This window comes from Vanessa tameamea, chromosome 3 (assembly GCF_037043105.1).
Source record: "Vanessa tameamea isolate UH-Manoa-2023 chromosome 3, ilVanTame1 primary haplotype, whole genome shotgun sequence".
In the NCBI taxonomy this organism is placed as follows: domain Eukaryota; kingdom Metazoa; phylum Arthropoda; class Insecta; order Lepidoptera; family Nymphalidae; genus Vanessa; species Vanessa tameamea.
The window spans coordinates 9,187,136-9,203,639 of record NC_087311.1 but is presented as its reverse complement, the minus strand read 5'-3'; the positions used below and the strand labels follow the sequence as shown (position 1 = coordinate 9,203,639).

Sequence of the window (16,504 nt, the reverse complement as noted above, 5' to 3'; positions counted from 1 at the left end):
GCAGAGGTCGCCTAGGTAATATAATATGGGAAATAAAGCGAAACGGTTTGACCTTTAAATATCAAGTTCTACTACCAGTGTGTCTACATTTAGCATAAAAAGTGAAGTTGACAACATTCGATTACTCAATCTCAATATCTAGTTTTTTAATATTAGCTATTAAAATTAATTGTTTTTACTTGGGCTTTGTGGATGCCTCGTCTGGGTAGACACTACCCACTCATCAGGTATTCTACCGCCAAACAGCAATACTGACTATTGTTATGTTACTACAGGTAAAGCTACTTAGAATTTTAGTTGATAAGTTTGGAGGCGCATTGGCAATATAAGGAATGGTTCATATTTCTTATAACTTCATTGTCTATGGGCAGCGGTGACCACTTACTATCAGTTAGCATATATTACTTTTACCTGTATCATAAATACAAAGGAATATGTCTAACTAGTGAAAAAGTAGTATTGGTCCGTGGGATCATCTTAATATTAATTAAATCTATTTATTATTTAACATTACGTCAAACGAATATGATTAAGTAGGTCTGTGCCGGATGCTATATATACATATATGTAGGTAAGTATAATTTGCCTCAGAGTCATTAAATCAGTATTAAGGGATAACACTAAACCTATTGTGATAATAAGACCATTAGAATAATATTCGTTTTTATTAAATATGTATATACTTACTGAAAAATAAAATAAACATTCCACAGAAATTATTCCTTCAAAAACAAAAAAATCGTCACCAACACAACTTTTACGAACAAAATGAATCTTTGAAAGTTGTAAGTAAAAAACTTACGACCCTCGGGACAAATTACCGGCGTAATGACCGGGTGCGCGAGCGCAGATCGTTGTTTTGTTGCAGTGATTAATGATCGCGCGCTACCGGCACAGCTTAAAACCGTAGCAAGTATTAGGTACTATCTCTTGTGATCACGGATGCTGCAATTTATGAGCGACATTAGAGCATGTTGGTTAATAAAAAAATGATATTAATTTCGTACTTGGATCAAGACAACAAATATTGAATAAAATATTTGATGAGAAGATTATACACAGGAATAATTTTTTTTAATCTGTTTATGTGTTGCGATTTCCGATATTCAATCTGAAGTTTTCGTTAGTTATATTATATCAAGTAAGTATCATCTTCTTTGTTTAAAAAAGAGGTACTACTAAAACAAAAAAATATTAAAATGTGATTTTTTTAAAAGATATTTACTTGATACTTATTATTTACTAGTTTTTATTACTTATAATGACATTCCTATGATTATCCAGAAAATTCGATACTAACTTGTATATAAAATGTATAATGTATAAGTCAAACATCAAATTCGAATAAGATCAATGGTTTATAAAATTCAAAAGTTAATTTTTTTTGTTCGTCTGTATTACGCCGTTTGGCGCGGAATGTCGGTGGCGAGCAATCACGAGGTGTTTGCAAATTGCTAGTCACTTCACTCGAGGGTAGTTATTAAATACCAATCTTCATGTTTAAAAAAAAGGTCGAATGTTCGAAATATTTGACAGTGACTTAAGCATGGTAACATTTTTAAATCGTTTAGTTAACCTTAAATCTTGTTATAGTACATATATACTCAATACTTTTTGTATTAAGGTATGGACTAGCTAGATACACATGCAATATGATGTCCAACGTTAATACACTTAAACGTACACTATAAGCAGACTGTATGTTGCGGTTTGAAGGGTTAGTGAGTCAGTATAATTACAGACACAAGGGACAAAACCACTTAGACTGCCGGCTCATCGACAGTGTAAGAATTATTAATATTACTTACAGTGCCCATGTAGAGTCCATCTGTAAGTGCTGAGCATCACTTATCATTTGCACTCATTTTCCACTTTCATCCTCGTAATATTAAAGTAAAATTAATAAATACTCCTTATACAATACTATAATTTAACAATTTTACAAATTGGAGTCGAAAGGATTGAAAAAACACAAATATAATAAAATAAAATATTAAAAAATCCATAATTATTATAACTGTGTTTAAATGTCTTTCTTATATGATTTACATTATAAAACAACGATCTCACCAGTAGCTGTCCGTCTGTCTGTCTGAACTCGATAAACACAGAAACTATCAAATGTTAATAATTCAATAAATAATTAATACTTATCACGATGATTGTTGAAGATATCAAAAAAATCATGCCGACTGCGACGTTTTATGTTACACTAGCGATCCGCCCCAGCTTCGCACGGGTTCAGTTTATTAATATAGAAAATGATATGATATTAATATATAATATCTATATAGCACTCATAAAACGTTTTTTAGAATTCGATTATCAGTTCTGGTAATTACCCCCTACATACTAAAAATAATAAACGAATTTTGTCCCTTTATAATATTACTAGTATGTTAGGAGTATGAGTTTTAAATAAGATATAAAAGTTTTATTACACATACTCTATTTGTGCGAAGCCGGTTCGCGTAACGTACATATTTCTCTATACTGAAGACATTATACGTATATTCGTGACTGAGATTAGATTCGATATTTATCAATTAAAAGACGTTATTATGTTTTTAGGGTTCCATACAACCCAAGTAGATTTACATTTAATACATTTCTGTAAAAAAGACAATTCAATTAGCGATCTTCCTACATGAATAAAGTATATTTTGATTTGTTTATAATTGGAACACTTATAATATCGCTTTCGTGTTGACAAGTGTTTTGAAGGCAAAATCATGTTTAGTTCTCGAGATATGTGAAACGAAAGAAATACGTACTTAGGTTAACATACACAAGAAATATCTATTTTAATACAGAGGATCCAACTTACATTTCTATTCTGATATGTATGTATACAGATACACAAGATAATATGAATATGTTTTCTAAACACAGTTTGTTGTGATTTATATAAAAAAATATTATTATTTTTATTTAATACGCAACTAACATTACCCTTTCAAGGCGCGTCGTTGGACACGTGCGCTAAATGACTCCTTGGTATGCGCCACAGCTGTCTTTACACCCTTGAGTCTCCAACGCGACAACTTGCGCTTCAGATATACTTCAACTGTTGTTGGAATACTTTTCGTCATGGATAATATAGCATCCCGAGTGATAAACAAAAACTACACTATAAAATATACCAAAAAGCAATCAACAGAAGCAACGATTGCTTTTGATAAAAACATAATACGCTTCGTGAACGAGAGTTACACTTCGTGGCTGTTTTGATTTTAGTTTATAAAAGATTTTAGCATAATTAGTCTGCGTATAGCATTGGTACTATAGCAATACTAATATGAATTTACGTACTAAATATTACTCATATATTTCCAGAAGTGAAAAAACTAAAATTTACGCAAAAACTTTGTTTTTCTTTACTTTCGGTATAGTTTAGTATTGATAAAGAGAAATTAGTTTGATAAATAAACTTGTGCAAAGTATATACAGATGATAATAAAAAAAAATATACAACACTTAGTTTAATTGTTACGAAAATTTTCTTATCAATATGAATAGCCACTTAAACTTTGCAACTAAGACCTATTAGCAAAGACATTACAAGATATTTAAATAAACGCATGAGAAAAAGTACATAGGTTTTGCGGTACCCACCTATATTACAGAACAGGCGCAAAGATAGGTATCTAGTAAGTACATAGTTTATCAATAGTTGCTGTTTTATTATTTACAAAATAGTTATTGCGTATAATACAATACAAATACCTGTTAACATATGTAACTAAAAATAAAATACAGACAAGAAATATTAACAAGAGCCTTATGGCTAAAACAGCGACAACACGAATACTTATTATGTAAAATTAAGCGAGGTAAGACAGGATAGTAACCCTATTATTTGTTATGAATATTATTGACTTACATATAGAATTCTATCTTATCTAGCCCACTTTTAAATACGTTCACGAGTAGATCAATCGTTTTACCAAGAATGGAGCGCTTAGTATTGCTGGAACGCGGTTAATGTGAGCGCAACTTCATACAGGTTTCCCGACTAATACCCAGTTGTTTGAGTTTAGATATCGTTTACAGACAAACGGTTTATAAACACTTAATGTGTCGATCGACGTCTAAGCTCAGAACCGGTTTAATGTTATCTAGCATTAGAAACAGTAAACCGCTAGTTTGTTACAACTATTACGGATAAATAGATCGTTATGTAGCCATTGTTTGCTCTCACTTTTAACAGGAACTAAATATAACAGAAAAGGATATTTCAAATTAGTTACAAAAATCGAAGATTTGAAGTTAATTTAAAATAGAAAATTAAAAGTGTTTATTTTGTTAATTTAAATAAAACGCATTGTTTATAATTTTTAATCAGCATATTATATGAATTATTTACATATTGATAAGATAGCTTGATTACGATACGAGTAATAATTACATATTTCAGTGTATTTTTTACTTGGTGGTAGGGCTTTATGCAACCTCTTCTGGCTAGGTAACACCCACTCAGCATATATTCTACCGCCAAGCAGCAATACTTTGTACTGTAGTGTTCCGGTTAGAAGGATGAGTGAGCCAGTGTAACTACAGGCACAAAGTACATAATAACTTAGTTCCCAAGGTTGGTGGCGCATTGGAAATCAAGGAATAATTAAAATATCTATTGGCGGTGATGACCACTTATTATCAGGCCCATTTTCCCATTTCAATTATTTCATAAAAAAAAATATCATGCAAGTATTTCTTGTAACGTTTCATGTGAAAATGACAAAATTATCTTTTTAAAACATACTCCATTATTATGCGAGGGGTAGAGCGCCAACTATAATAAATTGTAACAATAATTCTAAATTGTATTTGGTGGATAATGGATAATTGGAAAAAAATAATTACATTTATTCAAGTATAAAGAAAGTGTTGCATTTCCTAAGAATCCTAACTACGTTAGATTTCACAATGTCAAAGATATTCTCAGACATCAAAAAATATATAGTTATATATAGAAACTACTGTGTTTCTTGCCGATTCTTCTAGGTAGATTCTACATTCTGAACCAGTGGTGGTAGTTTTACATTTAAGACAATTCTGTAAAATTACGTTTCAAAAGTTTATTGTATTTAGCATATTTTTGGTAAAACAAGCAACAAAAAGGAACGTTTATACTATACACATATTTCGTGTCACATATGCTTCCAAATAAATAAATAAATGATTATTTATTGTGTTTTGCTGTTAGTGAGGATGCGCGCACGCTCGGTGAGGCGGCGCCGGCGGCGGTGGCGGTGAGCGGCGCGGTGGCGGGGTCGGGTGGTGAACGTGCAGAGCGCGCGTGTGCCTGTACAGCCTGGCCACCACGCCGGCAGCCTGCGCCTCACGAGATATTACGACCAAAACCACGCAGGTTGGAGAAAAAAATCAATCTATATATTTGGATCACAATTATAATGTTTGAACAGTTTTATTTATTATCATTTAACTGGGAAAATTAGTTTAGGTTACGCAGCATTTTGTTCCACTGACGCTGCAATGGTGACGATATCATCGTTAAAGAGATAATTACATCGATGCCATATCCAGCCCAATCGAAAATTGCAAAGAGGTCTGTAAACTCATTCGTTAACTATGAGTTATTTTAACGGCGTACCTCAACAACTCCATTAATCTCAAATATAACATATCTGGAGTAAGTCTACCACTTCCTATGTTTATATAGAGACAATGGGAATTTTTTAATTCTCAAAAACCATACCTGTTTTGCTAACCACGTTAATCTTTTTAACAGAAAGGATCGTGAGAATATGGTTTTAAACTACTAATATATAAACTCAAGTGGGATGGTTTTAAGAGACGATAAACACCTTTCATAGGACTAACGTTACCTCAGTCTCGCTCCATATTATCCTTAACCTTATCTACATAATCCGCAATCTCATCTTCTTGGATGACATCAACGGACTAAATGTAAATCAATAAACAAAAATCAAAAATAATAAATATATATAAAATAAACTTCACATATAAGATATTCTGTAATATTTATTTTATCCTTGTATATATTAATAATAAATTTTATTTAAAGAACAAAAATCGTTTGGATTTTTTGAGAATAAACTTTATTGCATTCTTCCCGCTTATCTTGAACAAAGATTCAGTATAGTGCCGAGCGTAGTTCGATCGATCAGCTAAAGTTCAAGTTAAGGAGGTCGTAAGTGCGGAACCTTGTTTCCAACACATATTTATGTACAAACATATGGGTCAGAATGTCAGACTCCGTTAGTCCGTTGCGACGTTCATCACGCCGAGGCCGAGCATTCTTAGGTCTTGAAAAACAAAATCTAGTCTTCTGACTCATTCGTCACTACCGCTTAGTTCATGCGCTAGAACGAGAAATATATATTTCGATGGTTTGTAAAGACTCGGTGCAATAGTCGTGACTCGGGATGAATGCGTAGTAGTCGGTTTCAATTATGTTTGTTTATTAGGGATGTGGGAAACCTTACCTTGGGAAATATTTAAGAAGGTAATATTTTAAGTTTCTGTAATACCATCTTACGCGAAGCTAGTATGTGTTGTCGTTCAGACAATATTTATATATATAGAAATTGTATCTGATTGACATAACTTTGAACTTTTGCCGGTTCTTCTTGGTATCTATACCCCGATACCAGCTTTGGATTTAATACAATCCTACAAATTAATTATGATGAAGCTTCCAATTCTCCGCCTTTCACATCTAATCGGAGGCCACCGATTAGGGAGGGAGGATTTTACAGATCCATGGTCTCCATATTTAAAAAAAAAGATCATGAAAACTTTTTTTAACATCCTACTATGAATATTAGAGTTTTCATTAATTACTGAATATTTTATAAACTAATACAATATCCTAAGAATTGCTTACACAATAATACATTTTATATTATTACAATAGATAGTAGATAGGAACAGCAGTAAGCGATCTTCAAGGCGAAGTAGTATTAGATAGTAAATATTGAATAGTTGGTAGATAAGAATGTCAGACAAGAATATTTTCTTGTAACGTACTTTTCAGATCTCGATTTCCGTATCCGGTTTTAGTTTAACTTAAGTGATTATTTTTTCTGTATTAATTTATGAGGATTTATTGAAAAATCAAAAGGAATTTAATGATGTTATAATAAGTTAATTATATTTTTGCGGGGACACTTGCCACAGGTTAACTCTATTGTTACGTGTTCATTTGTACAGTAGCTATTTTCAATTTGTATATACTTATTTTAGTCCAAAGTGTAAATAATTCTTGTATAAAATAATAATATATTTTTGATTTTCAACGGTTATATGTTATTTACTTTTTCCATTATTTTGTGAGAGTTTATTTTAGATTATTTTGTTTTTTTTTTTTGTATCGTAAAGGCTAAGGTCACACGGGCTGAGATAAAGGTGTACATGCCTTATTTCATTCCTGGAATATTTTTTTAATTGACATGGGACTTTAAAGAGCCATCACTGTCAGGATAAGAACAAAACGAGTGTAAAATGTGCGGTGACGGCTATTTCTCCCGTCGGCTCGTCTGTACCGCCAATTAGCAAAGATTTGTCGCTGGCCGCGATAACACTAAGACACATTTTTGTCGGCTATTACGAGATTAACAGTTTTGTTTCAGTGTCGCCGCCAATCTTGTAAGTTTTGAAGATTGGTTTATTCAAATTATATATTTTGGAAATATTACAATAAATTTGCTAAATGTTTGACATTTCAATATCTTCTATATGAATAGCGTAAGCCGATTTTTGTCCCAGTGATTTTGGGACGATAGCTGCACATAAAAAAACTCTTATGGTCTTCCTTTGAAGAGCTCCAGCCGTAGATGTGTAGAAAAATACTTGATTGCAATTTACTAAATAGTTACAATTTAAAAAAGAATTAAAATTAGAGAGAGGAAAACAGGTACTGGCCGGTTAGAGAGCGGTACTACGACTGTATAAGAAAAAAATGAAAAATGTAAACAAAATTAAAGTAAATTGTTATCGACAAACTCTATTTTTAGCTGAACTAATGTATATTATTTAACATTAAATATCATCCATAAAAAGTTTCATCATTTTGGCGCCAAATATAGATGAGTGACTTCCAGTTTATAATTAATGACAAAACAAAACCTATAGGTTTCGATTTCCTAAAAAATCTTTTGAATAAACGCGAAGTGTCGCGCGAGACACACTACTCCCTATTATTCAATCAAAACAAAACTTTTTAAAATAAACTAGTTGTAGCCTGCGGCTTCGCTCGTATTTTACAGGTTAATCGTTAGGCGTAAGTTATAGTATGCCCTTCCTTTGTGTTCAATATAATGCTTGCTTCATACCAAATTTAACAAAATTTCATCAGTGGTTTGGCGGTGGAACAACAACATACAGACGGAGAGACAAAGTTACTTTCGCATTTATAACATTAGAATAGATTACTAGAACTGTTTTAAAATCTACTTTAATTATAATATTACTTTTCTTAAAGATGTCTTATTCAATCATTTAATTCGTTATCAAAAGCCAAATATTTATTAGAGTATTTACTAATTATATTATCTTGTGACGGATGTGTGAACTTGAATGACGTTATGGATGACGGGAAACCGCCCTACATTCCATGGCTGGTAGCTGTGCAGACTTCTATTTTATCAATAGCTCTCGGCCATCTTCGTCCTTAGGCTGTCATAGTGCTTCTAGCAGTTACCCCTTGTTATAGAATTATATGGAGTTGATACTATTATTTTTTTTAATAATGATTCCAAAAAAAATTCAATTCCGTTCAATAACGCGTTTTTGTATATTATGTTCAAAATTATTCAAAACTGTAAAAAATTATAAATTAACTCCCATATTAAGGATTTAAGCAAAAATTAAAAAGGGAAATATTTTTTCACCTCTACAATATTTAAATAGAAATCAAAATAAACATATTTTTTTTAGATACAAATCATTGGGTAAACTTCCGTTTACACAATGATTTGTATCTAAAAAAATTATACAAGAGCTATTCATATACTAGAAACACTGTTCAGTTCTTCTATTTTATAGTCTAGTAATATCTTCTAGAAGTACTATAATATAGCTTATAAATCAGAATAACACATAGGCTATTATTTATAAAGATATTATGTGAATAATACCTGACAACTAACCCCTGAAACGCGTGCGAAGCCGCGGTCGATAACTAGTAATTCATAAAACTAGATTTAAGGATAGTAAAGTATGAACGTACAAATGCTTCTAAGGGTCAATTACTTTTTTTTCCCCGGTTAATGTCAAATTATTAGCGTTTATTACTGGACCGGACAGTGTTGACATTCCCCGGTCCGATAAATCCAGTTTGGAGAACGTTTTTTTAAACCACCAGCTGGATGCCAATCACAAATGACTATATAATGCACTTAGAACCCGTTCGTGATGAAATTTATTTCGTTTTAATGTGCTCGAAAATTTCCATTGTTCATTTCGGTTTTTAAAAATCGTACTTAAATCTTTATATAACTTTGCTGTTTTATTGAAATTATATAAAAGATCTTTGTAATATGGTCATGATAATTAATTCCTTCTACCATCCTATCAGTTCTTTTAAAGGTACTCGCCAGACATAGACCTCTCTGACGACTAGTCTATCTAGTCTAGGGTAGCGTCATATACTGCTTTTTCGGAGTCGTGCTCTCCATTCAAAGACTTTATCCCCACCAGCATTAAGGCTTTCGAACGCAGTGCTTCATTAAAGGCTGATTTAATTATTTTAATCCTTATCTTTATTACTATTAATAATTATATTCTTTTCTCATTATTCTATGCATCAGCAGAATTATTTTGTTTTGATTTGCTTGATACTATTTTAATTTTAATTAATCTATAGTATAAAAAGTTAAGACTGTTTTTATTCTTATTGCCACCATAATAAATAACTAAATAATCAAACTACCCAAAGTAGTTTAATTTCAAACAAAAAACTTGAAAGAATAATTGTAACATGTATCAGTAATATTTCACATATAGGTACGTATACAAATACGTATTTGAAATTTAATAAATTTGAAACAATTCAAATATATTAGATTAGTAGTCGCCCACCGTAGACTAGAGTTTGTAGTAAGGAGACCGTAGACGTAAGGAATTAGGTTTAAAAATCCTATGTCCTTCCTTGGGGTCCTAGCTTACTTCATTGCAAAATTTAATCAAATTCGTTACGTTTAACAGACAGAAAAAGTTACTTTCGTATTTATAATACATACTAGCTGTTACCCGCGGCTTCACTCGCAGAAAATATGAATATATGTACAAATTGACTTAAAATATTACGTTAATGTAAGACCTCTTTGTATACCACATTGGTGTGCCCTTACGATAGAATATACAGAAACGCTTAAATGCGAATCTAACTTTAAAAATTACGGACTTCCAGACTAACCTGTATACGTAATGTCTACCCAATTTCTCTCCTTAGACGTAAAATATCCAAAAACGCTTAAATGCAAATCAACTCATTTTTAATCTGTAGCCCAAAAATAAAGTTACCTGCTTCAAACTAAAAAAATGACGGTCTTCCAGACTATCCTTTATACGAAATATCGCCCCTATTTCCCTACTTAGGCGTCAAATATCCAGAAACGTTTAAATCTACTCATTTTTAATCAGTAGCACAAAAATAAATTAAGAATATCCTATATATGAAATGTCACCCCTAATTCCCTCCTTAGGGGTAAAATATGCAGAATCGTTTTAATACGTATCAACTCATTTATAATCGGTATCCCAAAAATAGCTTCTAACTTCAAAAATTACAGACTTCCAGACTACCTGTATACGAAATGTTAACCCAATTTCCTTTAAGGATAGAATTTATAAATACGTTAGTTTATAAGTGTACAGCCTAAAATATAAGTTTTATGCTTCTAGTTCTAAAAATAACAATACTTCCAACAACTTACAACCTTTCATCTCCCTTTTCAACCCTTTACAGCACTTTTTTCCAAATAAATAGCCTATGTCCTTTCTTAGGCTTTAGACTATTTGTGTACCAAATTTCATTTAAATCGGTCGAGTAGTTTTCGCGTGAAAGCGAGACCGACAGACAGAGTTACTTTCGCATTTATAATATTAGTATGGAAGTATGGATTAGCATCGATACAAAGTTAATGAAATAAGAAATAAAGGAGAATCATATAAGCAAACAATATTTAATTGTATTAAACCAACAATAGTGAAGCCAGTTGACGCCTTGTACTTTCTCCAGCTTGGGATGGGATTTGATTGTGATGATCTTCAACAATACTGTGGGAGGCGGTGTTTTATGCAACGAAAGTAACCATTGAGTACATCAGAGGAAAGTAACAGTTACCACATTTAATTATAACACTCGTAATTAGAAGAGTTATGTTTTTTCTTGAATTCATTGTTTAACGAAATTAATGGCATTCATGGGAATATGGCTGTGTTAAAATCAAAAGTATTTTCTCATATTCATCCATACATAACTTTATTATGATTTCATTTATTTTAATTTAACAACTGGTCAATCGTACTTAGTCTGAATGTTCGTACACACATTAATATTTTATGATTGGTGATGACTTCAGTCACGGAGACAATTCTCAAGGGATTATAACCCTCTGTGCAAAACATATTATAATGCTTAACTGTGTGCTCGAACATAACTTTATTCCCTCACTCTTGTTTTTCGATGGGTTGACAAATCTGTGACGATCAGTAAGAGTATGTACATGATATAGTAGGCGGGAAAGTGTAATCGTCGCGGTAAAATGCGAAAGCGATTCTGTGGCGCCCGCCGAAGAGACGGAGAGGGCACTGCTGGTTTTTTAGTGGGTATTCCGGTGTACTAGTCGTCCTGGGCGAGTCGAGTCGAGACTCATATACCCCACTTCATGAGGGAGAAATGTGTGATGCGTTATTTCAGCGAAAAAAAGGCAGGGTATTGTAAAATCAAAGTAATGAAGAGACTTTTAATTGTAATGCAGGACAGAAAAATAACTACTAAACATAAAGAATATAAATATTTGTAATTTTATAAATTAAAATATATTTCAAAGTTATGAAAAGTTACATCGACATTTAGGAAAATAACATCTTACTTTCAATAATGTAATATACAGATAATAATTATGATGTGTGCAAACTAGTAATATTTAGCAAATATTAAGCTGAACCCAAACATTCGGTCTCTGTTATAGATTCTAGAAAACATTACTATTCAATCGAAAAAATACCCGTTATTAACAATTTTGATTTTGGAACATAATCATTGTAGTTAGTTTTCATAATTAATTTGTTGGCTGAGATTTGGCTGATATATACGATCGGGTCGATAATAACATGCATATAGATTTAAGTGTCCTTCTACATCCAGTCATCCTGTCTAGGACTAATGTTATCGAACTTAACCGGTTTTTTTAAATTAATTATTCGAGCTGTAATTATAAAAAAAAAAATGAACAAAAGGAAAACGTTGCAGTATTTTTAAGTATTTTCTGTCTATATATCTGATTAATATACTGATGCGAACTATGTCTACAAGCTTCCTTCTACCATAGTAGATCTACATTTTTGACTATTGAGTCTTGCCGGTTTTGCTTGGCAGAATTTTAAGTTGTTAAACTTTATTAATGTTGTAAAATGACAACTTCAATCAATCTTCAATTTGATTAAATGAAAATTTTGGTTTTAATTTTCAAAGACAAGACATTTACTAAGTTTTACTATATGTGTGTTTTGAATTCGCTTTTCAACGATTTTTTTGATATACCTAATGAGTATCATTATCATATCATCATTAAGTAAAATCCATAACAATAAGTAAACTTACTAGCACCTCGAAACTATTTAACTACTACCTACTCTAACTATCGAATCATGATAAATATGTAATATAATTTTACACAATTTTAACGAATTTTTCGTAAATTTGAAAACATATAATACTTTTTTTATTGTTTCAAGATATTTGTAAATTTTTTGTTTTCATAAAAATATCATCACTCGATATTTGTATTCGCTTATATATACAGGAAAATAGACACCTCATTGAAGCGTGCTCTATATTTAGAGTAATACTTATAGTTTCATTCACCCGGTGATGTTAAGTGTTAGTGAACATTAATGTTAAATCTCCAAACACGAATGCTACTGATTATAAGCAGACTAGACAGAAAGCCTAGATAATTTACGAGTATAATTATCATAAATATTCTGATATACATAAGTATAGATACTAAGTTGGTTTACTAGTCGTGATTATAGTTCTGTTAGATGCAATTTATGACTCGAATTATGGTAATCCAATTTGTAGGTATATGATCGAAACTAAACTTTCGTGTAACAATGTAAAGTTACACAAATAGATCAAGTTTGAACGGTATCACTAATCCGCAAAGCGTGTGTGTGAAGGTAAGAGGCGTCAGTAGCGGGGCGTTAACAATGGTTCTTGGAGTAACGGCGACGCCAGTGCGGCCGGTGCGCTCGCGTAGTCATGCTGTGCTCTGCGCGTTGCTCGTGCTTTCTATGTCGCGAGCTCCAGTCCTGCCACGCCGCTGACGCCCGAAAACCGCCCGCGAAACACAACATGTGTGATAATTTTATACTCAGGAAGGCGGAGGCCTGGGAACCCATGAAATTCATTCGTGGAGCGGCAAGACTCTCAGTACGACACTGGCAGAGCCGGGAACCGCTCGCACCTGCTAAATCTCGTGTGTCATCTCATAAATCAACCAGCTGTGAACAATTATATCAGCAACCAGTCGAAGATACCGGGCCCTTCGCTATGCGCAAAGCACCTAGCACCGATCGTGTTAAGCAAACCGAACATAAGCCTCTGTTTAAACTGCTAGGGAACTCGCGTTCTAAAAAAAATAACAGGGACATTCAAGAATCAAATTTCCGTCGAAGCGTTCTTAATTTCAGAAAAAACGAAACTCCGAGTTCCAAAAGCATTCACGAAAAATACATACCATTGAAACGAGCTTCGTCACCTCCGGAACATATTTACAGCGAACCAAAGCAGTGGAACTCGCAATACGATGAATGTTGCCGACCTCCTGTGTATCAAAGCGTTGAAAAAAAGATTGCAGCTAATAAAGAAGCTGCAGATAAAAAGATTTATACTAATCGTCCTCCTTGTTATGATGAATTAACTGAAAGACTATCTCATGACAAGACAAGGAATGCCAACATCCCTCTCACTGAAGGAGGCTTGGCTAATAAAATAACTCAAAATAATAACAAAGTAGTTATATATTTCGGAGATTCCATAATTCGGAAACACACAGAACAGAAAAAAGAAGAAAATAGACAGAAGGAAATCACGAGCCAAAAAGAAGAAGCAATATACGTAAATCGACAAATAGTTGAGTCTGAAAATTTGGAACCAAACAAAGATGTGGATAAAGGTGGAGGGACTCAACTAGTTTCCGAAGTCGAAGTACCGGAGGCTATTTACTCTGAGATCAAAACCGAAGATCTTAAAGAAACTCACGACATTGTGACTGTAAACGATGCGACTTATAAAAAAGATATTTTTGAATCTGTGAGTCCAGATGGATTTTTAGTAGTAGAGTTTGAAGGTAATTTTGAAAGAGCTCGTCAGTTAGTCGAGTTAGTGCATGGCGGACGAGTTGACCACAATGAGGCTACGGTGTTAGACGAGGATGAGCAGTGTGACTGGAGCTTCATTCAAGATTGGAGAAAACGGTTAGTTGAACTCAATTAAATTATTTAAAAATATCTTGATACTTCAAAACAGACATTCTGACCCAGATTCGTACCGCGTAATTCAATCTTAATGAATTCAAATTTACCGTTACTGTGTGACTTAAGATTGTTAATTCTTAATTATTGTGAGTCCAGGAAACGGTGTTCTCGCACAAATGCATTGTGTGCGAATGTTTGCATAAAATACGGCAATTATATAAAATTATTTTATTTGATTGCTGACACACTTTGTTTATTTTGTAATATTCACAGAAAGTATTGCGTTTCATATTGGCATGCGAACAATTCGTAAAGATGAACACGATAGCTGGTTACGTAAATACAGCAGGTAGTTTTGTTTTACGACGAGGTTTCTGAAGAAGCAGCTGCGTAAAAACATTTCGTGTTAATCAAATTGCGATCTTCTGATAACATTTATTGTTTTGGTCAACGACCCCGCACGAGCTTCTTATTTTGTTGGTCCTCTTCGATTAGTATTAGCTCGCGATTTTTTATTTCATGTACGACATCATTTTTATCTTACATAATGAACAACTGGTAATATAATTATTTCTTGTATCAGTTCACATTAGCTGTCTTCTTTTGTTTCGTCTTTCCCGAGGTCTGATTATTGTTGTCTGATCATATAACTTCCTTGGGAATTTTTAATATTTGCAAAAACAATTATTATTCAAAAATTATTCGTTTCATAACTCACCAAGGGATTATCTTCACTTTCTCGTCTGTCTTATCTAACCGAATTTAATTATTTTTTACTGTTGTAATTAATCTCGTTTGGAATTCGTCAGTAATTGTTAATTTCATGCATAGTCTACTTAATATCTTATTTACCTAAATTTAAAAACATGTTACAAAAATAAAAAAACACTCACATAATTATATATTAAGATCCTAAAACTATAATGAGTATATTAGTAAGAACAAATAGTATATTTTTTCATTAAAACATGAAACAAACCATAGAAGATTATCAAGGACGAACGTAAACCTTCACACTGTGTTGACACCGGAACGAAATCTTATTCAATTCAGTATATAATTGTATTAGAGTTCAAAATAGCTCACTTTGTTATAGTAGGTCTGATTTGTTCATGCATGGCTGCAAACGTTTCACACACACTAATGTAAATCTTAAGAAACCAACTGCATGGTCATAAACATAAAATAAATTTCCAACTTCGTACTGCCTAATCATAATTTGATTCAATACAACCTGCTTCAATCTTTGTCTAACATGGAATACAATTAATGTTTGCGTAACATTTTGTTTCAAACTTTAAACTATATCCGTAAACTACTTTAAGCCTTGTTTATAAAACGTTCTTATGAAATCATAACATCATAAGGTTTCTGTGATACATCTATCGATTAGTATTTGATTATACTCAAACGAATAATGTACCCAGAATTGGGAAACAATTTATTTTTAATAATGTATCAACTTCAATGCCATAGATACAGAATACCATATAAGGAAGATATTTAAAAATACAAATGTGAAATAGTCAGCTAATATATTACAGATATTCGAATACTACTTATAATAGAGTTTTATTTCAAATCAGGTCATTCTAAAATTTATTAATTCAAGTTATTCTTTATTCAAATTAGCTTTTCGAATCGTTTCCTACTTATTATGTTATTTCTACTATTGATTCGGTGTATGGTCTACGACTGCGCTCTCAACTTAGTAGTTATATATATTACATACGATAATGTGTTTAACGGCCCGTAACACTGCCGATGCCGGTCTCCTCCTTTGTTAAAGGTATAAAGCCGTTTTTACACA

The 16,504-nt window shown here is 32.4% G+C and overlaps 1 protein-coding gene across 3 annotated transcripts in view; it reads left to right on the top strand.

Moving 5' to 3' along the window:
- Window positions 1-16,504, top strand: part of LOC113397457 (uncharacterized protein) — a 55,797-nt gene that overhangs the window by 14,538 nt on the left and 24,755 nt on the right. For 2 of the 3 annotated variants that reach the window (XM_026635807.2, XM_026635806.2), the window contains exon 1: window positions 13,439-14,694. In XM_026635807.2, coding sequence (XP_026491592.2) covers window positions 13,478-14,694 — 1,217 coding nt within the window. In that variant the 5' untranslated portion in view covers window positions 13,439-13,477. Of the gene's footprint in view, window positions 1-5,206; window positions 5,372-13,438; window positions 14,695-16,504 lie in introns of those variants that run through there. The other variant, XM_026635808.2, reaches the window with a different exon arrangement.